Source organism: Alligator mississippiensis, chromosome 4, assembly GCF_030867095.1.
Source record: "Alligator mississippiensis isolate rAllMis1 chromosome 4, rAllMis1, whole genome shotgun sequence".
Lineage (NCBI taxonomy): Eukaryota > Metazoa > Chordata > Crocodylia > Alligatoridae > Alligator > Alligator mississippiensis.
The window spans coordinates 165,059,197-165,083,481 of NC_081827.1; the positions used below are offsets into that span (position 1 = coordinate 165,059,197).

The following is a 24,285-nucleotide window of genomic DNA, read 5'->3' on the forward strand; positions in this document are numbered from 1 at the left end:
AAAAGAAAAGTTGATGTCTATGCTGCATACCGCTGCTTAGAAAACCAGCTCATCCCCTCCTGTTTGAAAGCTGGCAGATTTGACTGATTTTAAAGTGACTTTGCTAAAAGGAACTCTTGAAACAACTATATTAGCTCATCAATACAAAAATAAAAGTCTCTAGATCCTCTAAAAGGGTCCTATCTGTTCAGCTGGTGGTGGTAGTAAACAGATGTTTGATTAAAGAATGGTCCTTTCCAGTTCTCCTTCCTGGTTCCCCATCCAGTATTGTTCCAGGAACTCCTGTCTTCCCCCCACACCTGCATCCTTGTAGCTTGTCATTAAACCCGTTTAAAGACTCCCTAACCAATTGGGAAACTCTGATGGAACTTTTAAATGATCTGTAAGACACATGAGGAAAGTCTCTACTGACTGTCCACGTCCAGTGACCTCACTTCCTTTTGTTGGGAAATTAGACGGGACGCTGTGAGGCAGAACTTGAAATAAGTCAAAGCTTAATGATTTCAGAGGCAGAGCAGAAGTTTTCTGTTTGGGATACAACACAGGATCTGCTGCAGTTGGATATCATCTCACAGTTAAAAGAAACAGGAATTTTCTCCAGACACGAGACAGGTGAGTCCTGAGAGTCCAGTTAAATCTGTTTTGGGGAACTTATTGCCAGATGTCTCTTTTTCCATTCCTGCTTTCTGCATCTGGTCTTTTGATCCAGGGATACTCAAGCATCTTTGCCAATGCACCTCAACATGACAGCAGCCCTGGGCTGCCCAGACAGCTCTGCTGGTGCCCCTCATCTTTCCCTCACTGTTCCAGCCCTGGGCTGTACCACTTTCACAGCTCTAGTAATGCCTCTCAGTCCTGACCCACCTCAACCTCCTGCAATTTCTGCTCCAGATTCCCCTCAATCTCAAACCCATCTCTCCCTGACTATTCCAGTCCTGGGCTCCCCTACACAGCTTTACCATAGCACCTCAGTCCTAAAGGGCAACCCTTACTATTGCAGCTCTGGGCCATATTTTTCTTTGCCAAAGTACTTTGGTGTTCGTTTATAGTCCCTCTTGCTCTTTTATTCTGTTTGTGTCCTAGATTTCTCTTGAACAGAAAATGCCAGATATACCACTATTTGGGTGAGATAATTTAGTGAGATGGACACACAAAAAAATCTGAACATCATGATATTGTGTATATGCAATGCAATCTGAACCCAAATTTACACAGAAAAAGACGTGACACACCTCCGACTGCTCTTTGCTGCTTATATTAAGGACCCAGATCCTGGAATTAAATGATAATATGAAAATTTCAGCACTTATTTAAAATAAGAATACATTTCTAGTTCCCTGTGGTTGCTCAGAAAACCTTGAAAGTGTGACTTGAGCTCTCTCTAGAGATTCAAGAAACAAGAAAGTAAAGAAAAAAGAATCAAATGTGTAATTATTTAAAATCTAATGATCTATTAGATAGTCCCATGACTTTTTGGGGGCCTGTCTCATGATTCCTAAATACATGGGCCTGGTGATACTGAAGTAGTTGGTTAAATTTGGATAGGAATATCTGATGTCCAAAAGAAATTTAAGGGAGCTAGAAATCAAAATGTGGGTTTTGTGGGTACAACCAGTATGGTAGAGAGCCTTTGAAACTACACAGAAACCCTGTGGTTTGGTAGGAATCATTTTGGGGACTGGACTCTGGATGGAAAGAGGAACACAAAGGCAGAAGTTTAAAAATGCATACTTGAAAAAAGGGCTTATCATTGGTTCATAGGTACGTAGGCCTGGGAGGAACTGCATGTAACATCGAGTTCCCCCGGCTCCTGGCTTTCTAAGACAAACATATTGGAAAATCTGTTCACAGAAACTGCTGCTACCCTCAAAAAAGCCAGAAAGGAGAAGAACAGTGGAAAGTGACTCTTGGCTCCAAATCTCTGTGTTGTGCTTCAACTAAGGCTACTGGGTTCTAATTGGGAGGGAGTATGCACTTTGCATCAGAGAAGTGGTTCATATTTTGCATTTAGGTATTTCTGTGTCTGTGAAGAAAAAGGAAATCCATAAGAACTACCTGCATTGCAGAAGGCACCCACAATAGTGGGGTCTGGTTCCTTTTGTGAGCTCCCCCTGTGAGCATTAATTAATTAATAGGCATCTGTCTGTCTTGCAAGACAACAGATTTCTGCCAAAGGCATTAGCTCATTCAGTATCTGCAAATGTGGCTGTAGAGCCCAGTTCTTCCCTTGCGCACCTACCAAAGGTAAAATTCATATCTAATAGTCCTGAATGCAGTGCAGGGTTCTTCCTGAGGTTTCATCTTTCTTCTGAATGTTGGATCCTTCTTTCCACACTTAGGAGACTGTTTCCAAGTGCTTCAGTCCTCAGCAGTCTTCTTCCAGTCATTTGACTCAATGTTCATTGCCTTCTTCTTCTGTGACAGTTGAAGAAACAATGCTACTAATACATCCCACTGAGGTTGTGTCTTTCATCCAACTACCATGAAGACATTAATAAGACTCACAACACCCCTATGAGCTAGGTAATTTTTTTACTTTTCTAGTATAATTTATAATTACTTACACAAATAAACACTATACTTTGATACTATGGTGATAGGGGCTATAGAAAATATTTATGTAGGGGAGTGTCTACACTGCAACTGAAGGTGTGACTGCAGCTCAAGTAGCCATACTCAAACTAGTTTTAACGTAGCCAACTCAAATACCAATAATGGCATAGCTGTGGTAGCAGAAAGCTCAGTGCACGCTGCAAAACAGGTCCAGAAACCTGTGTAAATACTTGGGCAGCTAACCTGCACAGAGCTTTGTGCTTCAAGGTTACATGGCTATCAGGGCTACATGGCTGTAGTCACACCATTGTCTGCAGCAGAGACAAAGCCATAGAGTAATGGCCTGGCTGTTAGAGGCCTAGATTGAGCTCCAGCTCCGAAATTTAACTTGTATATGTTACTGGGCAAGACACCTTGTCTCTGTTTGCTCCCCTAAACTTTGGTCTTGCCTATTTTGATTGTAAGCCCTTTAAGGAAACAGCTGTCACTTGCTAAATGCAGGTACTAGCATATGTCAGTATAACACCAAGAACAATGGGGATTTATCAGAGTTGAGGGCTGTAATGCAGACATAATAAGAGCCTTCTTTATGAAGTACTCTGTACTCTACAAATGAAAAGAGCAAAGCATCATCATTATGCTAACTTCATGTATTTCATTCTTTTCTTCCAACAGATGGCCCATTGTTAACACATCAGCAGCTTCCTTCTGTCCTGTCTTTAACTAGATTTGGTTACAAGTAACTGAAAATGTTCAAGACACTGGCCAAGCAGATCATACAGGAACTGGACTCTGATGGGAGGTTCACTGCTGTTTCTAGCTTGGCTAGTGCCAATAATTACAAACCCTTCTGTGTGGTCAGGAAAGAACAGTTCAGGCTACCTTGGCAACCCAGAAAATACCTCACCACTCCTTACAAGCTTCAAGATGTGGCTGAGAAAGAAACAAATATGGGGGCAGGTTAGCTTGAATGTAGTTTTAATGGGCTGTTGCATGGTCACCAGTTATTATGGACAAGGGGCCAAATGACTACCGTGCCTCTGTATAGCACTGTCTTTTTCCAGATCTCTAAGTGACTCAGAGACATGCACAAGGTCCCAAGGCATGTCACTGGCAGAACTAGAGTCAGATTTCAGGAGACCCTGACTCCCAGTACTATGGTTTGACCACTGGGTCTCACAGAGGTGTCTTAAATCTTACTCTGGGTTTGAAATCTGTTTAGAGCGCATGCTGTGTAAACTGTCTTGGGTGGGAATGCTTGCCTGTCATGATCTTGAGCACTGTAGGGGCTATTGGCAAGAGAACGTAATACATATTATATAAGTAAGTACAAATAGGTTTCATTGTGGCAAACTAAACCTGATGCACTTTATTTCCCACAAGAGGTGAAATATGATGATCCATTCGTATATGATGCGACCACCAAGCACAAAGCAGAAGCAAACCTTAGCTTTGACTCAGAGACCACAGAAGTGGACATCAGTGGCTCAGGCTACAGTTCGTACTCAGTCTCTCAGACATCAGTGAGGAAAGTCTACATGGTTAAGAGAGAGCCGTGGTGGGTTCTGGTTTTTATTTTACTTCTTCTGGGAGCAGCATCCCTTTACAGCTTTGAGATCCTTTCCCCCAGCCTCAGACTTGCCATTTTGTTCCATTCCCAAATCATGGGGGTCCTGCATTACAGACAGCTTTCCAGAAGAAGGATGTTATATGGATTATCCTTTGGGGAATCTTTCTAGGAATCTCTCTTGGCAGGTCAGCATTGGAACTGGCCAGCTAAACAAATTCCTTGGTTAACCAGAGGTCTCTGTGCAGTGGCTGATGCCAGTTCAATTCCAGCAAGGATGCATTGGAAGTGATTTCCAATGCTGCTGCCATAGAAAGTCAGCTCCCAGACTACTGCACTGGGCAGAACAGTTTGGAGAAGAGGTAAGCTAAGCAGCCCTCAGTGATGAAAGAACATGTTAGGGACTATTTAGAAAAGCTGGACAAGTACAAGTCTATGGGGCCAGATAGGATGCACCTGAGGGTGCTAGATGGAGGTGACTGATGTGATTGCAGTGCCATTGGCCATCATCTTTGAAAACTCATGGCGATCAGGAGAGGTCCCAGATGACTGAAAAAGGGAAAACAGAGTGCCCGTATTTAAGAAAGGGAAACAGGAGGATCCAGGAAACTACAGACCAGTCAGCCTCACCTCAGTCCCTGAAAAATTATAGGACAGATTCTCAAGGAATCCATTTCTAAGCACTTGAAGAAGAAGAAAATGATTAGGAACAGCCAGCCTAGATTCACCAAGGGCAAGTCATGCCTGACCACTTTGCCTTCTATGATGAGATGATACCAAGCTGGAGTAGATTTGCCGGAGGGTAGGGCTAGGCTTTAGAGAGATGTAAGCAAATTGGAGGATTAGGGCAAAAGGAATCTCATGAGGTTCAACAAGGATGAGTGCAATGTCCTGAACTTAGGACAGAACAATCCCATGCACCAGTACAGGCTGGGGGCTGATTAACTGGGCAGCAGCTCTGCAGAAAAGGACCTGGGGGCTACAGTGGACAATAAGCTGAATAGAAGCCAGCAGTGTGCCCTGGTTGCTAAGAAAGCTAATGGCGTACTGGGCTGCATTGGTAGGTGTGTTGCCTGTAGGTCAAGGGAAGTGATTATTCCCCTCTATTCAGCACTGGTGAGGCCACATCTGCTTACTGAGTTCAGTTTTGGGCCTCCCACTACAGAAAGGATGTAGACGAATTGGAGACAGTCCAGCGGAGGGCAACAAAAATGGTGAGAGGACTAGGGAACATGACTTATGAGGAAAGACTGAGGGAACTGGGCTTATTTAGTCAAGAGAAGAGGAGACTGAGAGGGAACTTAATAGCAGCCTTTAACTACCTGAAGGGGGGTTTGAAAGAGGATGAAGCTAGACTGTTCTCAGTAATGGCAGATAACAGAACAAAGAGCAATGGTCTCAAGTTGCAGCAAGGGAAGTTTAGGTTAGATATTAATAAGAATTTTCTCACTAGGAGGGCAGTAAAGTACTGGAACAGTTCACCCAGAGAGACTCTGGAAGCTCCATCCTTGGAGGTTTTCAGAACCCAGTTGGACAAAGCTTTGACTGGGATGATCTAGTTGGGGCTAGTCCTGTTTTGAGCAGGTTGGACTAGATGATTTCCTGAAGTCCCTTCCAACCCTAACTTTCTATGAGTCTATGATTCTGTGAAGTTTAGCTGGGTGGGCACTAAAATTCTGGAGACCTGGACTTAGTTTCTGTTCTACTACAGGGATCTTTTATGCCTTATGTATGACACCACCCAATGTCTACACTGCAACCTGAAGGTGCTATGGCAGCTTATGGAAACACACATCAGCCATAAACTAGCTAGCTGAGGTTCTGAAAGCAGTTTAGCTTCAGGTTCAGAAACAGAGCTGTATTTGGGCTACATACTTGGGCATTTATTTATGATCCTCAGTGGGTGCTACACACAAGATGCTTAGTGTGGAGTTGCCTACTTAGCTCCACAGTAAAGTGTCTCTATCTACACATGCAGAGCTATTTGGCCAAAGTAAACTAATTAACACAACTGTAGGTTAGTACTACTTGATACAAGTACTATCCTATGGTGGATTTATTTATTCCACCGCAGTGCACATGTAGACATTGACTGGGGCTGGTTGGGGCATGAGGATGCTTCAGCCAGCCCTTCTGCAGCATGGTGAGCAGGGTCAGAGCAGCCCTGGGTTGGCAGGCTGACCCCTGGGACCTCCTGCCAGCCAGGGCTGCACCACCCCAGCTCAACGTGCTGTAGTGCCAGGTGCACATGTAAATGCTGCACCTTGGAGTGATAAACTCCAGCATGAACTGCACCAAAGTTTATTCAGCGTGTCCATTTCACATATAGATTCATCCAGTGGGTGTTTCTCTGAGCCCCATGTAGAGCAATTTACACTGCTGTTGGTACCTGAGCTAGCGAGTTGAAAGCTAGCTCAAGTATGTCTACACATATAATCCCGCTTTTGCATTGCAGCATAGATATATCCTTAAGCTCTCTGTTCCCCAGTTCCCCATCTACAGAATGGGATAACAGCACTTCCCTGTTCACAAGGGGACTGTGAAGATAATTACATTAATTACTGTTAGACATTCAGACATTATGGTGATGAGGCACATGTGAGCACCCAAACTAGTAAGAACATTAGCCAAAAAACAGTGTAATGATTTCCCTCGCTAAACTGCAAAACATGTGCATAAGGGAGGTTTCTTCCTAAAGATAAGCAGCTGCTATTTGGCTTATATCCTGAAGCATAAGTTCTGGGATCCTTTTTAGTAACTGCAGATGATAGTCATTCTATTTCTATGTGTCCTCAACAGGAAAATTGACATGACTCACCTGTTCATACAGCAGTTCTCAGACTCGCAGAGGACAGAGCTATATGTTGTGACTGAGGCTTTTGAACTAATGGAGCCACTAGTCATAAAGAAGACAATCCAGGGAGGAGGGAATGTCCAGATAAGTGCAGTGGAGATGTTTGGAATCCAGGTTTGTGGCAATGGGCAGGTTGGAAGATGCAGCCAGCCCTGCAACTGTTTAAGTTGAATGAGACTCTTGAATTATCTGTCTGACACTTTACCCTAGCATAAATTCAGAAAAGCTTCTTAAGTCAGAGAGAGAGAAAGGAAAGACATGGTTTATATGGAATTTTGTTCTATTAAATGTTATGTTTGTTAAAATGAAGCAGCTATCAAGAAGCCATGCCACACAGATTGCTCCTTTCTCTAGAGAAATTTGCTCAAAAGCAGCTTTGTTTAAAATCCATAAATAAGCAGAAGTCTATTTCTGATGAAGGAGCTAAGTAATCCCCCAGACTCCACTGAGAACCAGTGCTTGTCAAAGAGCCACCTGATGATTTATTGATCTGCCTCAGGAGTCTCACCACAGCCTTGTGACCTGTGTTTGAATCTCCAGGGGCGGGGCAGAAGCATTACAAAGAAAGCAGTGATGATTCCTAAGGGCACAGTGATGGCATACATGGTAGAGCTGCTGATTACCCACAAGAGAGATTTCTGTATGTGAACTAAGCTAAGTGTGCATCATGTGGTAATATGTCCAGCTTTAGAGCTGTTATGTTCATAGATTCATAGATTGTAAGGGGCTGGAAGGGACATTGCAAGATCGTCCGGTCCAGCCCCCCTGCACTAGGCAGGAAAGACAAATGGGGCCAGGTGACCCCAGCAAGGTGACCATCCTGTCTTCTCTTGAAGATATCTAGGGTAGGTGATTGCACCACCCCTGGAGGGAGCCTACTCCAGTCTGGACACCTTGACTGTGAAAATGTTTTTCCTAGTGTTAAGCTTGAAACGGTCTTCCAGGAGTTTGTGGCCATATTCCTTTTGCTTTTTGTGGCCCAACTCAGTGTCCATTTTTACTGTCCTCATAATAATATTAGATGGAAAGTGGTGGTTTTATCTTGTGGTTAGAGCTGTGGAATGGATGTACCATCTCAAATGCAGGTGTGACACTCAGAAGTGCTAAGAATAGATTAATGTTAGTATCCTGGCTTGAATTACCTGCCATGGGGTCAGGATTACAAAAAGTTTATATCACTGCCACATGTTGGGGTCAAGTAACTGCTGACATTGGGTGCTTTGGATGCAAAGATTCCCAGGTTCCCCTCCCACCTGTGCCACTGAGTTGCTGTGACCAGAGGCAAGTTACTGTTTCCTGCTCTGTGAAAAAGGAGAAAATAATTAAGAAGTCAGTGGGGGCCTAATTAATGGGTGGAGAGTAGTGTAAGATCCTAAGTTCAGATCAAAGCATCATTAATAATAATTTCTGTTTCCTGCTCCAGGTTGCCACAAGGACAAAAACCCAAAGGCTAGGAGTTTATTCAAGCATGACGGTAAACTATTTATTTTATTTTATTTTATTAATCTAGACTTCTCAGGTCTCTTACTTTGTATCATTTATATTCTTTTCTCCCATTCTGCATCTCTTATCTAGCTTATTCACAGCAGCCACATCTTAGGTCTGGCTCATAGATGACTGAAGTCAAAATGAGTCAACATGAGTATTTGTTCAGCCAGATTCACAGAGACTTATTCAAGCTGCTTCGCTGCCTATGAGATACTCCAAAAATGTAACTGGGACAGGATGAAAAGGCCACTGTTTGAAGTGTGAGCATGGAGGGAATGTGACTGTCACAAAGAACTTTACAAACAAGCTATTATAGGTAAAGAAGGGCACCTGGGCTTGGGTTCTTAAAAGGTGCTCTCAGGACACAACAGTAGTGGGTCGAGGTAGAAAAATGGCTAGTAGGTCTGCTGTGAATTAAGACCCAATTAGGATAAAGCAATTGAGCTGGATTATTAGTAGGGAGAGAGTCTGAGTCCAGTGGTCAGCAAAATGCAAAGCAGGTCAGGAACCCCTGGATCCTGTTCCTGGCTCTGACACTGAGTTGGTGTGTGTAGCTTTGGGTTGCTTGACCTTCCTGGATTTGCACCATTCTAGCTTCTGGGAGCTTGAGATGCTCAGTTCATGGTTGCTCACAATGCTATTGGCAGTCTGGAGAAAAAGGTACCAGAGAAGGATTTAATCTTGTTATGTTTCTGTTTCCACTTAATTGAGAGCAATGATAAGAAAAAGGTATTTTTCTCATTTCAGGTGTCAAGAATGAGCTGGTGTCCTCACTAACAGGCAAGCTGCATCTGCTTAATTCCTTCCTTCATATTTTGCTTCCATTTCTCTGATCTCTATGGGCTTAAAAAAGGCCCAACAGGAATACTAGTCATATAGTATTCACATGTCTAGTGCCTCTCACAGGGGTTAACAACATGTCCTGATTAATCCAAACCACACTCTCATCAGAGAGAGATCACCATACTCATTTCATTGCTGGGAGAAACTGAGGCACTTAGACACAGACAGGCTCAGAGCCACAAAATGAGCCCATTGTATCTTCCAAGTTAACGTGGGCCTTAAGGCCCACCCAGTTAACTAATAGCCTCTACTGTGTGGGGCCAAAATGAGCCCCTGACAGAACTGGGAATGGAACTTCAGAGCCCAGAATTAGAGACGCAGCACGGCTCAGTCCTTGGCTATCTGGTACAGCAGCTCTGTGGCATTCACTGTATCTTGCCTCACTGTTTGACTCCTTGTTTCCCATGTTAGCCCTATATAATACAAACACTAAACAATATTCACCATTGTTAATACAATAAGAACATTAAATAACATTCCTCTATGATTGGAGTTGGTAGAAGAACTTACCAACCCATTCGATTTAGCAACTGGCTGTGATCTAAGAGGTTGATTTTTTACCTACCCAGGGTGTGAATTAAGGAGGTGTTCGGTGGGGGCTGAGCCCACCCCAGGAGATGAGAGTCTCCCTATAAGATTTGAAAATCATAACCCCGGGGGGGGGGGGGGGGTTCCAATTGGATTGCTCCTTCACTTACGTGGACTTGTTAATCAATGACCCCCCCCCCCCCCACAAAGAGTCAAAGTGTAATTCAAACCCTGTACCTTCCATCAGAATTTCAAACAGTAAAGGGCATTGTTAAAGAAGAATATGAGCAGTTGACACATCTGAGTCAAAGTCTCAAGCTCAATCTGCTGGAAAACTTTTTGAGCTTTCTGCAGGATGGTGACATTATATCAACTGTGCAAACTCTGGTAGGTGCTCTTTAAATCATTGTATGTGTTCACATTAAGCCAAGAAATGCATTGATTTGGTTCACTTGTGAAATGAGCACAAACCAAGTGCCTCTTATATAGAGATTAGGTGCACATTAATCACTCCAATTGATTACTTGCTACAACACTGTAACCTACCATAGACATAACAGAGCTAATTGACCAGATCTATTGGTAGACTGTGCCCCACATGGGAATTCCAGTGCTGAGACCAATGGCTTTGAAAAGAAAATGTAGGTTGTAGGTTACAGAAAGGAAAGATTTAAAGTACAGATTCTAATTTGCACTTGCACTAAGAAGTCTTCACGTGTCCCTGCTAGGGTTACTGTGTTTGGAACACTGTATGTATTTAAGCAAAATAAAGGAGATTTAGTGTTAAGAAGAAACAGTATACTTCCAGGGGTTCCCAGACTGACAGATTGCTCACCACCAGTTTAAAATTATACAACTTCAGCTCAACCTTAAGTACCGCCAGCAAATTTTTTCATATAAAGTAATTATAATAAATATGTTAATGTGTACTACTGACAGGTGGCCTGAGTACCACTGGTGGTACATATACCATAAATGGGGAACCACTTTAGCCATTACATCAGGGGTGGGCAATTATTTCAGGGGGAGGGCCGCTTACTGAGTTTTGGCAAACCATCAAGGGCTGCATGACAGGCAGTCAGGGGCAGAAAAATATTAATTTTCTAATTTTTTTAGGGGCCCCGCGGGCCGGATAAAATGGCCTAGTGGACCACATCCGGCCTGCGGGCTGCATTTTGCTCACTCCTGCATTACATTTACCATGGGGACAGATAACTGAGGAAATCAGTAATAGGATACAGAGTCTAGCCTTTTGTCTCTAGGTCACTGTATTGCATCCTGCCTAGTGCGTAATGACTGAGATTTATTCCTATTTGCTTAATGGTCTCCATACAGCGTGAAGGAGACAGGCATTCTCATCACAAAAATACCATGTAGTTGGCACTATTTGCCAGTTTCAGAAAAGAGATCAAGGATGGAGTGGATCATGGAGACAGAATTAACTTCTAACCTACTTTGCTGTGACCCCTTTGGATCAAGTTTGAGACACACTGGGCATGTCTACACACACATTAATAACATGTGCTAACTAAATGCACCATAATCAGCACTATTGCACAATAACACCAGCGCACGTCTTTTTGGTGACACTAATGTTCAGTAGACTAATTCTACTGCGCATTAGCACAGCTTTTGCTGTGACACGCAAATGTGCAGTAGAATTAATCTACTGTGCTTCTAGCTTCTTGCATAGACGCACCCACTGACTCAGTGTATTCGTGTATCTTGCTGTCTATAAAGTACTTGTTCTTCATATAAACAAAGGGAAGTACCTTTTCAAATGAGATAGCTGCCACCTTGACCAACACAGCTGCAACAGATGTGGTGACAAGCAGAGCTAAAAGCATGAAGTGATACAGATGGAGCTGAAGCATCAATATCTTGTTAGCTGAAGTTGTAACAGGCTAACCACTACAGTTCAAATATAGAGAGAGCCATATAACATACTCCTCAGTGGTTAAACAAGTAAAACATTCTCACATTTGTTTGCCTGGTGCATGTGCACACATGCATGTACACATATTTCTGAAGTAGGCATCTGAACCCTGATTAACAGCTTTCTTCCCTTTCCCACCCTTCTTATATTTATTTGCTATCAGCTGGAAATTTCCCTGGCTGGGGGTGAACCTATGCACTCAGTGTTGGATTCCCTGGATGAAAATCTCCAGCCTCGGGTGGAAAAGTTGCTTCAGGACTTAGGGGTTTTTCAAGAGGGTGAAAGAGGAGAAGCACATTTATTATGGCAACCATTACACTTCCTGTGTTCTTCTTTAGAAGGTATGGAGATATTAATCAGTATGGGCAGAGAGCCCTAAGTTACTTGAAAAACTTCTGACTTGGAGAAAGCAGGATGGATCATCCTTATCCATGAGGAAGTACGTCCCCATATACAGTTCTGTATTTTAATGTACTGGACTTCAATTAGTTTTGTGTCCAGCCACTCATCTGAGTTTTCTGCCTGGCCTTTTTATTTTTCAGAGGGTTGTAGAATTTCTATTGCCTTTGTGTTCACGCAAAGTCAGGGCTGTCTTCTGAGAATTTGAGAGAACTCAGCCTGACATGTCCCTCCATCTACTGGTTCTTTTAGATCATTGATATTATTGCTGTTCAGTCAGTATGCTTTTCTTCTAGTGGTACATGTATTTGGCAGAGTTGGGAGGTTATGCTCATAGGCATATTCAGGATATTCCAATTTGTCTGGTACGGTGTCATGCCTCTAGGCTGTCAGAGTCTTACTGGAAGAACCAAACCCAGTGGCAAGCACTTTTCACATTATCCTTACCTCAAGAAACAGACTTTAACAGATTGAAAGCAGCAGCCTTAGAATGAGAGCTGCCTCATGTCGGGAAAAGCCCAGCCCCAGTATAACAAGAGTGGGGAAGATCCAGAAATATTTTGATCAGCCAAGACAACTGTCCATTCCCATTTGATGTTTTCTGCTACAGATCTGTGGAAAAATGGAATGGATCTTTACAAGTTTAGCTTCTTCCAGGTCACAGATTTCAAATATGTAAACTGCCTACAGCAGACAGACTGAACCCAAATGCATTCTTTAAAATAGGATGGGCAACACTCTGAATGAGCGTGCATCTTCGATCTAAGTCATGGTAGAGCAGGTGCAAGATTGACTTTGTTGTTTTGTGGGTGGTGTGAAAATTATAACAAGCTGTTTGAACATGAGGTTCATGGAAATCAAAGACAAGGAGGGCTGTAATTTCATTTGCTATTTAAGTTGTATACATTTTTCCTTCTGCTAATCATGAATTTAGAAAAAATATTGGTGAGAGGGAAGTGAAAAACAAAGATGTTACTTTCACAGATTAAATAAGATTAGGAAAGACTGGAGAAGTCTAGACAAATCAGTAAAAAAAATTGGGTTACTTTTGCCATAATGTTTCTCAATTGGAGAGTCCTCCAGGGGTCGGGGCTGGGGGGGAGGGTGTCCCACACAAAAGGCAGTCAAGGAGGCAAAAGACATTGAAAGTTTTATTACAAGCTAAAGCAAACAAAAATCTGATTTTCCCCATTCTTTACACAGCCTTCCCCCTCAAAATCAAGTGTTCTCTTGAAAAAAAACATGAAAACAAATGTATAGCTTAGCATTTTTATCATTGATATTTAGAACATTTTTTTCAGTAAATGACAGGGGAGAGCATGACTTTGAATAAAAGGCAACTAACATGAAAAGGCTAAGAAAAAATGCCAGGGATAGACTGCCCCTTAGCAAGGCCCAGTCAGAATCAGGGGTGCTCAACTCCAGCCCATGGGCCAGGTCTAGCCCATGGAGCCACGCCATCTGTTTTGCAGGGGTCACACAGGTTCAAAAACTTGGCAATAGGAAAGTAGTGGCATTAACTGTTGCTCCCCAGCTGCCAAATATCTGGACCTGTGAGGAGTCCCTGAGCTGAATAGCACGCTAGATCAGCATGCAGAGATGGTTCCTGCCCAGGGACACACAGGGGATGGCTGGAGTCAGTGCAGTATGTCAGTCTTTGTGGGGCAGGGGGAGGGAGAGCTGATCCTAGTGTGTGGGGTCCAATCTGGCCCATGGACTAGCCCTGTGCCACTCAACCAGCCCACAGCACCAAAAGGTTGAGCACCACTGTTCTGAATGGCTGTATGACTTGATTTGACTTTATTCTTCGTGTCCTCTTCTCTTGCCTTTTAGCTTTCTGCTATGGGATTCTGCAGCCTTCCCATTTGTTATACATTTTTACTAACTAAGTCTCATTATTTGTCCTGGAGCATGTGGAACTTGGCATAGCCTTCTGTCAAAACTATTGCTTCTTTACCATTGCTCTGTATGTGTGTGTGTGAGAGAGAGAGAGAGAGAGAGAGAGAGAGAGAGAGCGAGCGAGCATTTTGCTACTGAAAATCCTATGAAGTCCATGGCTGGAAGGACTGTGGTCAGAAGTTAAAGGATTTCTAGGTTTAAGGTCAGATCTTCAGGGCTTTATAGAAAACAAACAAAAAGAAAAAGAAGATAGCATGGGGGACTCTATGGCATGTTAAACCTTGTGCCTCAGTAGAAAATCCCTAGTCAAATTCAGCACAGGTGAGGTGACTGACAGTTTCTTTTCTTGACCTTCCCTGAGGTTTCTGCTTTATTTCTCACAGATCTGGACTCTAGAATGCTGCCTCTCCTTGCAACCTGTCTGGAGCAGAAAATGGTGGTCAAGCAGCTTAAACTGGTAAGACCTTTCTGTGATCATATTTTGAGTCTTTCATTTAACATCTACTGGTTCATATGGCATAGTTACCCTTCAGGGAATTATGCTCAGAAAATTTCAAAATTAAGTGCTGAGTCCTGGGGGCTGAACATGGCAGCATAGAGCTGACATGGCCTGGCTCACTAGCCCACACCTTCAGACTAAACTGCACTGGCCCGCTGGCCCACACCTTCAGAACAAACTGGACTGGCTCTGTCCCAGCACATGGGACTCATGGCACTGCATGTGTGAGCTGTGGGCCATTGGGCCTGGTGGGCTCCATGTCTCCACATGGGGCTTCCAGCATGCCAGCAGGAAGCTGCACTTGGAAGCAGGTAGCTGCACACCATCGGACCAAACTGGCTCTGGTGCCTCCATGTGGGGCTTCTCATTGGAGTGCTGGAAGCCCCACATGGAGGCACAGACCCAGCTCAGCCCTACGGTGCATGGCTCCTGACTGCAGTGCTGCAAGCCCCATATGCTGGCATGGAGCCGGCCCAGTCTAGGTTGATGCCATGAACCAGTGGGCTGGCTGGGCCAGCTCCATGCTGCCATGTGCAGCCCCCAGGACTCAGCTGAAGCCATGCACCATGCAGCCATGACCACTCCAAGAGCCCGCTGCTGCTGCTGGCAGCGGCAGGGGCTGTGCACCTTGGGTGGGGGGGGCATGTGGCAAGGCAGGCCACACCCACCCCCCACACCCCATGCCCACTCCCCCCTCCTGCAGGCAGGACCTCTCACCAGCTGTCCAGTCATGCACCACTGTGCTCGGTACCTCCACATGGGGCTCCCAGCTGGAGTGCCAGGAGCCCCTCAGAGTTGGAGGCACAGAGCTGGTCCAGGTTAAAAGATGCAAAATTATGCACAGTCATACGTTTTATGCACAAAACTGCGCAAGCACATCATTGCATTATTCCCTGTGGTGTACACAGTGCTGATTGGAACAGATCTGAGGAGAGCTCAGAATAAGGTTTGGTTAGTGTAGCCTGTATGAGATTCACCAAGGTGCTATATGAGCTAGGCATGAATATTATTGTAGTCACCCTAAGCCAGTAGTTCTCAATCTCTTAAGACTCAAGGCACCCCTTATTATACCCAAGGTCTCCTTTGGAAAATGTCAGCTCTTAGCTTTCACTCATTTTTTGGCCATAGGAAAATAGAGTAGTTTTTCTGTTGCAGTGAACTCAGAAAGACCACAACAGCTCAGGATGTATTTAACATGATACATTGTGAGATTTTCAATAGGAATCTATCTTATGAATCATGTTTGCACACCTAACAGTGCTAACACTGTGTCATTCTCCCCTCCCCCCGAAGGGATCTCAAGGCACCCTAGGGTACTACAGCGCCCTGGTTGAAAATCACTGCCATAAGCATGCCATACTGTTGGATCACTCTTTCTTTCCCATCTCCTCACAGCTGCCCCTTGAATGGATCTAGGATTTTTCAACTGCAGGTCAATCACGTATAAGAAATGAATGTTTTTCAGCAACAGTTTCCATTATCCACCCTGGGGGCCAGAATTTCAAATAATTTTCAGCAGCCTGTTGCTCTTATTGTGACAATGATGGTCAGATATCAGTACAGCTGAGTCCACAGGATACTGTGTCCTTTTGAAAATCTGGCCAGAGAATATGTTGTCTACATGAAAAAACAAGCTCTGGTTTATCTTTGCAGAAGGATGAGGGCTAAAGGGTTATGAACCAAGGGTGCACCGAAACATTGTTCCCTGATGCTAAAATCCTTCAGCTGCTCTCCACTTCACCTCTGAAGGGGACCCGCAATGTATACCATGCATGTCAGCCAACACAGTTATACAGCAGGTTCTACCCCCACCCCACACATTTTTTTTGCTAGGATAATGACACAACGTGACTCCAGGCAGCTTGGGAAATACTATGGACTCGGGCATTTCTTCCTCCCTAAATATTACAGGAGGGTCAAGTGGCTGGAAAGTAGCAATAGTCTGTGCATGAGACTGCCTAAGTGGGTGCTGTGTAAGGTCCCTGTCCAGTCACAATCATTGGATCTCAGAGTTCCTACCTTAATATTCCCAGTGTAGGTGGCCGCCTGTTGCTATTAGTAGTCTCATATCTCAACTATAAGGAAAAGATTCCTTTACCTGCCCTATTGGGATCTGCCTCAAGGCATACTCTCTGCTAGCAATGGTTCCTGATGTGCATCCCTTCTGTATTGTAGGCATAGCTTCAGCAAAAGGTGATGGTCTGAGAACATCCTTTGATTTATGAGCCTTTTAGTTAAAGGAGCAAGAGTAAATACCCACTTTTCCTGAATATAGCATCCAGCAAGGCCAAACATCTCAGTTACCCTTTGCTTAGAAAATGTATACTAGTGCTATGTGTGATAACATCTTTCAGTAAAACTGGTATCAAGCTTCTGTTTATAGTTCTTTAGAATTAATTTAGTTGCTACTGAAAGGCATCAGATAGGAGTCCTGAAAAATCCAGTTCTTTATTGAAGCATAGAACAGGTGATACCTTAATAACAACTAAGATCATGGTAGGAAGGCAGGCACTGCCAGCTTCCACACACTCTAGTACTTTTAACCTGAGCTAGAAGTACTACATACCCTGTAGCTCATTCAATCTTTGGCCTTTCACTGAGGCTGCCAGCATGGGAACCAGTCAGTGCCATGTAGCAGTGTCATTAGCAGTGCAGGCAGGTGCCCATTAGGAATCAAACTATTCCTTCCAGCTCACTAGTGAATAGAGGTGTGATTTTTTTTTAAGATGCCTCAATGAATTAGGAGCTTCAAATGCACACTGAAAGTTGATAGGATTTGGGAACACTACTCCCTTTGGCTACCTTGAAGACATCATCCTACGTGCCTCCACACTGATTATATTGCCTTTTGTTCACTGCTAGGCTAGGATGGATTTGTGATACAGATTTACCACTAGTAACCTGTTATCCATCTTCTGAATCATGGGTTCTATACTTGGTGTTATGATCATTATGTGAGTCATGAATGGGTTTCAGTCTTCCAATCACCTGATTTTTTTGCTCCTATAGGGCACTGGGGGTCTGGAAACCTTTCCATTATAGCATGAGGTCACAGGATGGAAAAGGTTAAGAGCTGCTGCCTTGAACCATCCCATACTTTATTTGCTCACAGAGCTTCATGGCTTGCAATTCAATGTTGTTAATAGGCAGTTTCCCCCATTAAAAAACACATGGGCAAGCTGAAACAATGCACAATATTTTAAGCAAGAAAATGACCTTTTTTGTCCTTTCCAACCTGAAAACAATTTTCATTAGAGTCCAAACAAATCATTCTACTTCAGCAGGGAGGAAATTTCAAGGGGGTGAACTGAGTAGGATGGTATAAAACTGCCAAGAAGTTAATTGATTTTATTTGTTTAAACTGGATCACTGAACTCCACAGATACCTTTCATAATGACTGGAGTGAACCAGCCCTCAAATATATTCAATTGATAGATTAGTATCTGGCCAGTGTGAAAATAATGGGGGAATAGAGCTATTTTAGACATCTAATAAAATCCTGCAATAACTTAATGTATTTTCAAATGCAAGAGTGTCTCTAAAAATGCAGCACAAATCATGAAATAATCTTATCAGCTGTTGCAGGAAATTGTAAAAAAAAGGCATTTTTTTTCCCCTATACAGGGTTCATGGGGAAAGTATCCACACATGACTATTAGGCCACAGCCAGACAAGCATGAACATGCGGTATGTGGTACTGCAGACCTATCTGCAGCACCACACATGGCATATGAAGGCATTCCTCATGCTGCTATCTTGTAAGGGGGGGGGGGGGGGGGGAGAGGAGTTGACCCTGGGAGATTCTGGGGTCAAAAAAACCCATGCTAAAAAAAAATGGGGACCTGCACGTGGCAGCAGCACACACTGCCCCAAACCAGAGCCTGGCCAGCTGGAGACACACTCCGGCTGCTGGCCAGGTTCCCAGATGCAGAAGCACCACAGCTGCAGCTCCCTGAAGCCCCCAGGACTCTAGGTAACACTGCTGGGGAAAGCACGGTTGCTGGCTCCAGCCTTCCCTACCCCACCCAGAGTAACCTGTCATGTACCAGAGGGTGTGTGACACAGGTGTTCCCTGGGGACAAACAGCAGCGGCACAAGGTGTGCCACTGCTACTTATCCCGTGGGGAAACAAATGTCCACGCTCATGTGGATGTGGCCTTTGAGGCTAAATGAAATGCAATCTAGATGTACATAGAAGAAGGAAAACAGATGATTAATATTAAGCTTGTTTAAAAACATACACTTATTTCTGTCCTGACTAATAATTCATGCACAGCTCCTTTGACTTTATAGGAGGTTCACAGGTCAAACAGGGAAAACCTACAATCTTTATTCTAATAAACTAGCTATTAAAGTGAACATAAGGAGTGCAGAATTTCCTCCCCAGTGTTTGCCCAGTGGAAAAATATTGAATCATTAGGAAAAAAGCATGTTAAGGTTATGCATGAAAAGGTACTTGCATGAAAAGTTTATGCGTGAAAAGGTACTTGACAGGATTTGCATTCAATTAAATTAATTCTCACATGCTCTTCATGAAAACTAATGTATTATAGTGACTAGTGCTGTACAAATCTGAATTGTAGCTAGATCTAAAGAGTAAAGCCAAGATTTTCAAAACTGACAGGTGATTTCAAGTGTCTCTGTTCAGTTACGCAGCCAGAGACTCCTTATATGATCCTGAAAAAAAGAAAATCCAGGACTGGACACTTATAATCACTAGTCACTTTTGAAACCCTTGTCCTGTCCCTCTAAGGGTCATATAACTGCTCTGTTCTCTTCCGCTCTGCATTTTCATGCAATTCAAGACTCCAAATGACCAGGGTAGGTCAGTAAGTTGACATGCCAGCTCGTGAACAGCGATTCATTTGTCTTTTCAAGTGTCAGAAGATTATCATGTTTAAAGTCTTCCCTCAATCTCTGATTTTTATCTTTGCAAAGATGGATGGCATTTTGGAATGGATTCTTTCCAGTGACAAAGGAAGCATGTTCAGCCCAGCCTTTTTCCTGGCAGAAGAAGAACTTGACATAACTATAGAAATGTTGCATATCTGTGGAGTGATGCCAGAGACAAACAGATCTCTCACCTGTATTTGGAACAAAGCAGCCCAGTCAAATCTGACTGCATTGTATGCATCCTTGTATGGTTTCTGGATTCTAAGTGAATAATGCCATTTTAAAGGGGGGTTGTTAAAATATTACAAAATGCAGATCAACATACATCTACAAACCTTTACACTAAAGTATGAGCTTTGCTAAGGTCACTTGAAATATCTGCCCCTAAGCATCTCAAGGCTAGAATCTCCTTTGGGTACTCATTAGAAAAGAGGGACTGATTTCTAAGGGCCGTACCTGCCATCCATTTTAAGCAGAATTCACTATTGATTTCATCAGGGAATTCTGCTTAAATATGGATGGCACAACATGGCCCTGGGTACTGCGATCTATCAGATAAAACTCTAGAAATTGGATACAAACTACTCTGGATGACTGTAAAAAGGAGTAATTTCCCTTATCTCAATATTGACTTTATTGCAGTAAATTTCAAGGACTGTCAGCAACCCTTGTGTGCAGAATAACAGCAAGGAAAAAGGTACATTATTCCATAAACAACAAATTAAGGGCAAAATACATCACACAATCCCATCTGATTTAATTTTTCCCAAGCACACAGCAAGTTCAGTTGCATGGTGTACACAGTGAGCCTTTGGTATATGCCAGCTGCTGAGTGCAAGAAAAGGTGGTGATGTTAACATAAATCTGAATGTGGTCATAGGAAAAGAGGCGATCCAGTATGAAAACCAGTGAAAGTGAGGTCACCACAGCAGTATAGTCAGGGTCACCATTCTCACTCTACAGTGCTTTATGGACAATAGGAGCCAGAGCTCCATGGAAAGAGAGAAAGAAGAGGTGAGTGCAATGACCACCTGTTCTAGAGTCTTTTTTTTAGATTGGTCTATTGTTGGGCTTTCAGATGAAGTGGACCATCACTTGGCAGTGTTAAGAACAGGTGTAATGTGCATAGTAAAGGTGGGTGTGTACATGTGGCAGGTGTCACTGTAAGCACTGATGTCACTGATGGTGATGTTTTCAGCAGTGGGAGGAATATGTGGTCTATAGCATACAAGTAACTCACCAATTAATATTTTGGAGAAATGCCTAAAAAAGGATAGATCTTTTATTAAACTTATTTATAGAATGTTCTAAACACATAGATATCACTTTAATAAATGTAGTATAGATGCCAAGATAAGCCAAAACAGATCAGCCTCCCTTATTTTCCTAGGTTTTGAAAGCAATATCTAAGTAAATATTTCTCTTTTAGGTCACCTACTGAGTATACCTCTCTTTCAGATCACCTATTGAGCATACCACTCTTACTCCTTCATCATTTATATTACATGCATCCCTGTGTGTGCTCTCTGTTTGTGTGCTTATGTTCATCCTGAGCGGTCAAAATTTAGTCAAGGATTGTCTAACGATTTGTGTCTGTTTTTAAGATTTATCATCTTACTTATATGGCTAATTTAGTTTTGGTCCATAGACATACATTTGATGTCAGTAGCTTTCAAACAGACTAGAGATCTCTATTAAAGAGATTTGAACTAGACCATGTTTCATCACTTATAAGTCTCCAATTTATTTGGAGAACGGTTTTTCCCCTAATATTTACTGCAGCTTTTGTCATTTCTATAAGTGCTGGCATCTGAGACATCTGAAACCAGACATGACTAGTGAGGCATGTAGCTAACTAAAGGGAATTTGCCAAGCATATGGGTGTTTCATACTGAGGTAAAGTTATCAGCCACAGATGACACAGTGAATGCCTTACTTTGAATGAGGAAATACGTTCGTTCACTTTCACATTGTATGACTCACTAACTTAATTTTCTGACCTGCTGTAGATTTATCTGTCAAAATCAGTAACGAGAGAATTAGCAGTTTGACTTCTGTACAGATCTTTTTATAGCATAGTTACATTTTTGTTATTAACTTTTAAACAATTATCTAGGGCGTGTGGATAACCAGTTTTGCTCATCCAATAGTAGTAGTTTTTTGTTTGTTTGTTTGTTTTTGGTTTTGGTTTTTTTTGCTGTAAGTAAAGCAAAATCACAAGGACAAACTTTTGAAAAATGATATGACTGTATGTAATATAATCACCATCCTTGTAAGCCTAATACTTGTGGTTCAGTTTTTCCCCACAGATCAACATCAGTGTGATTAGAAGTGTTGCACAATGTGCCAAATTTTAAAATCTTTACTGAGGATCCTTAATGTTAAAGGGGACAGTTTTTACTAGTAAACTCTGTATATTGGAGAACCTAGGAGGGTGATTCTCTCCTGCAAAGGAAGTGAAGGGACTCTACCCCATTTAATCCATCTATGTAGACAGGGACAGAGCTAGGATTTTGAAAGGGGTGTGCAGATGTGATGCATCATCACAGAGAACATAACACATATTTTTCTCCAGGTAAAAAGAAACTAGAAGCTTTATTAATATTCTAGGGGCCTAGAGCTATATTATTCATATTAAGATTGAAGTGAAAATAAATACAACTTTACTGGAATGTGCATTCATTTGATATATATAATTTGCTATATTATGTATTAAAAACACAACAAACTAAGCAAAAAATACTCAAAAGATGTTGTCTCTTTTGCCTTGTAGTCATTCAAATTAAATGTACATCTCTTTCAACGTCATAAAACAAAGTCAAATGTTCCCACACCTGAGTTAATGTTTTAACTAGAGTTAAAAAAGTGTCTGCAGGGCTGTTAAATAGGAGAAACAGTATCAGGACAGCTAGCAGACAGCAGAATTGAGAAAGAAATAGTAGTTGAAGAGTATTAAAAAAAAAAGAGGGAGGCTTGTTAACACCTGTGGAATGAAGGGTTTAGAAGGAATCAGGCAGATTTTAATGACCCATGAATTCAAGTGACTCCCTCACTTCTGCCTGAATAGGAATGCTGCTGCCACTGCTGGGCAGCTTGTTTTAAACTTTGGGTGGAGCAGGAATCAAAGGTGCAAGTGCACCATTGCATCCCCCCATCCACCCCTGTATGTAGACTTCTGGGATCAACAGAAGCCTCCACATGGATGGCCACTGCCTCCACTATGTTATCCAGTTGCACTAACCTCTATTTCATTGGTTCCCAACCTTGGGGCGCAACCCAAATCAGGGTCACCAGGGGTCCTCAGTAGGACCATGAAGGGCCCGCACACACATGCACACACACATATATGCACATGGCCCAGGAGTGGCAGGTGGGCAGGTGGGCGGAAAGGGGCCACCGCACACAATGGCAGCTCCCCCACCCCTGGGCTGCTGCCACCACTGCCACAGCACTCCGCTCCCAGCAGTACCCGCAGCACCGGGTCGGGAGGTCCTGTTGGTGGCCAATTTAGGGTCAGAGCAAAAAAAGGTTGGGAACCACTGCTCTATTTGTTCCAGAGTTGTGCTTCAAATGACTGTTTGTTATGGCTTCTCCCAACTACTCCCCAAAGGGATTTGACTCTAGTTTGGCAGGGACTATTTCTATATAATAACACAGGGTCAGGACCTAAAAAGGTTCATTTATAAGTGGGGAGTAGAGATAAAACTAGCTGAGTTTGTCCCTAAGGCTTCTGCCAAGACATGAAAAATGCACTCAGACCTAAAAATTCCCCCTCCGCCTCTCCACCCCAAGGAAGGTAAATACACTGATCAAGACTCGTAGGCCAGGGATGGGCAACATTTTCTGGCAGCTGGCTGAAATGACCCAACGTGAGTCAGAGGAAGGCTGGCACTAGGATCCACCCACCTCTGTCATTTCGCCCTGCTACCCAGCTGTGGTACAACATGGCCAGAGATCCCTCTACACCAAAGCCTCTGCTGCCAGGCTGTAGCATAGTGTGAGCAGAAAGCCTCCTGCTGCCAAAGCTGTGGCTTTGCCTGCTGGATCCAACCCATGAACTGTAGGATGCTGGCCCCTGCTTTAGACAGCTTTATAATCCTGTTTCCCAATCAAGAAAATCAAGGCAAGAGACCCAATCAATCACTCCTTAAGAGCTATACTCTGAGAACTCCACAAGACCGTGACAATCCTGTTGGTATTTATGAGGAGTAGCTGTAGTTGTCTCATTGGGAAAGCTACCAGTGCTCTGTATGGAATAGATTGAAATTCTTCAGAACAAGGAAATCCCAGCTGATCCTGGAAAGAGATGTATATTCCATCATATCATGCTTCAGCCAGTAAAGATGTATTTCTGGCTCAGCTTATCCTAGGAAAGATATTAGAAATGTGATTACTTTGGAGTGCTGCTTGAGAAACCACGCATGTAGAAATGACTCATTTCAATGGTCTACTGAGTCACAGGATAAAGGGTCTTCATAAGTGCATTTTACTTAGGCATTTGACCTTTTTTTTTTTTTTTTAGGTGTTTGAGATCAATTTCATTGTAATATTTTTTCCACTAACAGTGACTTGTGTTCTGGCCTATATATATATATATTTTTGGTGGTGGAGGGAAGGCCTTAATGTTTGATTTTGCATATCTGTATATTTTAGAAAAGAGCTACGGCAATGCTATTTTTTCTAAAGCTCTTAACTAAATTTACCTCTCCTATTCCCAGACTGTGTTAAACTTTGAAATATTAGCCTTAGAAGAGGGAAGGAAGGATGTCTAATTGTTTTAATTTTGATAATTATAAACATATTTACAAATAATTAGAAATGATGG

General features: G+C 42.9%; 1 protein-coding gene across 2 annotated transcripts; it reads left to right on the top strand.

Moving 5' to 3' along the window:
• The first annotated feature begins 465 nt into the window (after positions 1–465).
• Positions 466–22,223, top strand: LOC102575328 (gasdermin-A2). 2 transcript variants are annotated; one of them, XM_019482523.2, is made up of 12 exons: positions 466–612; positions 2,340–2,523; positions 3,229–3,513; positions 3,937–4,111; positions 6,920–7,088; positions 7,515–7,614; positions 8,398–8,448; positions 9,210–9,242; positions 10,081–10,220; positions 11,933–12,110; positions 14,451–14,524; positions 19,506–22,223. In XM_019482523.2, the coding sequence occupies exons 3-12, from the start codon at positions 3,303–3,305 to the stop codon at positions 19,731–19,733; spliced, it is 1,359 nt and encodes a 452-aa protein (XP_019338068.1). In that variant the 5' UTR covers positions 466–612; positions 2,340–2,523; positions 3,229–3,302; the 3' UTR covers positions 19,734–22,223. The 2 variants fall into 2 exon arrangements, with proteins under 2 accessions (XP_019338068.1, XP_006273794.2); XM_006273732.4 differs by having other exon boundaries at positions 2,425–2,523.
• The last annotated feature ends 2,062 nt before the right edge of the window (positions 22,224–24,285 follow it).

Coding starts and splice junctions, on each gene's coding strand:
- LOC102575328 (XM_019482523.2), top strand. CDS start 3,303: ATGTTCAAGACACTGGCCAAGCAGATCATACAGGAACTGGACTCTGAT. Junction 9,243..10,080: donor GCTGGTGTCCTCACTAACAG/GCAAGCTGCATC, acceptor ACCTTCCATCAG/AATTTCAAACAGTAAAGGGC. Junction 12,111..14,450: donor CCTGTGTTCTTCTTTAGAAG/GTATGGAGATAT, acceptor TATTTCTCACAG/ATCTGGACTCTAGAATGCTG.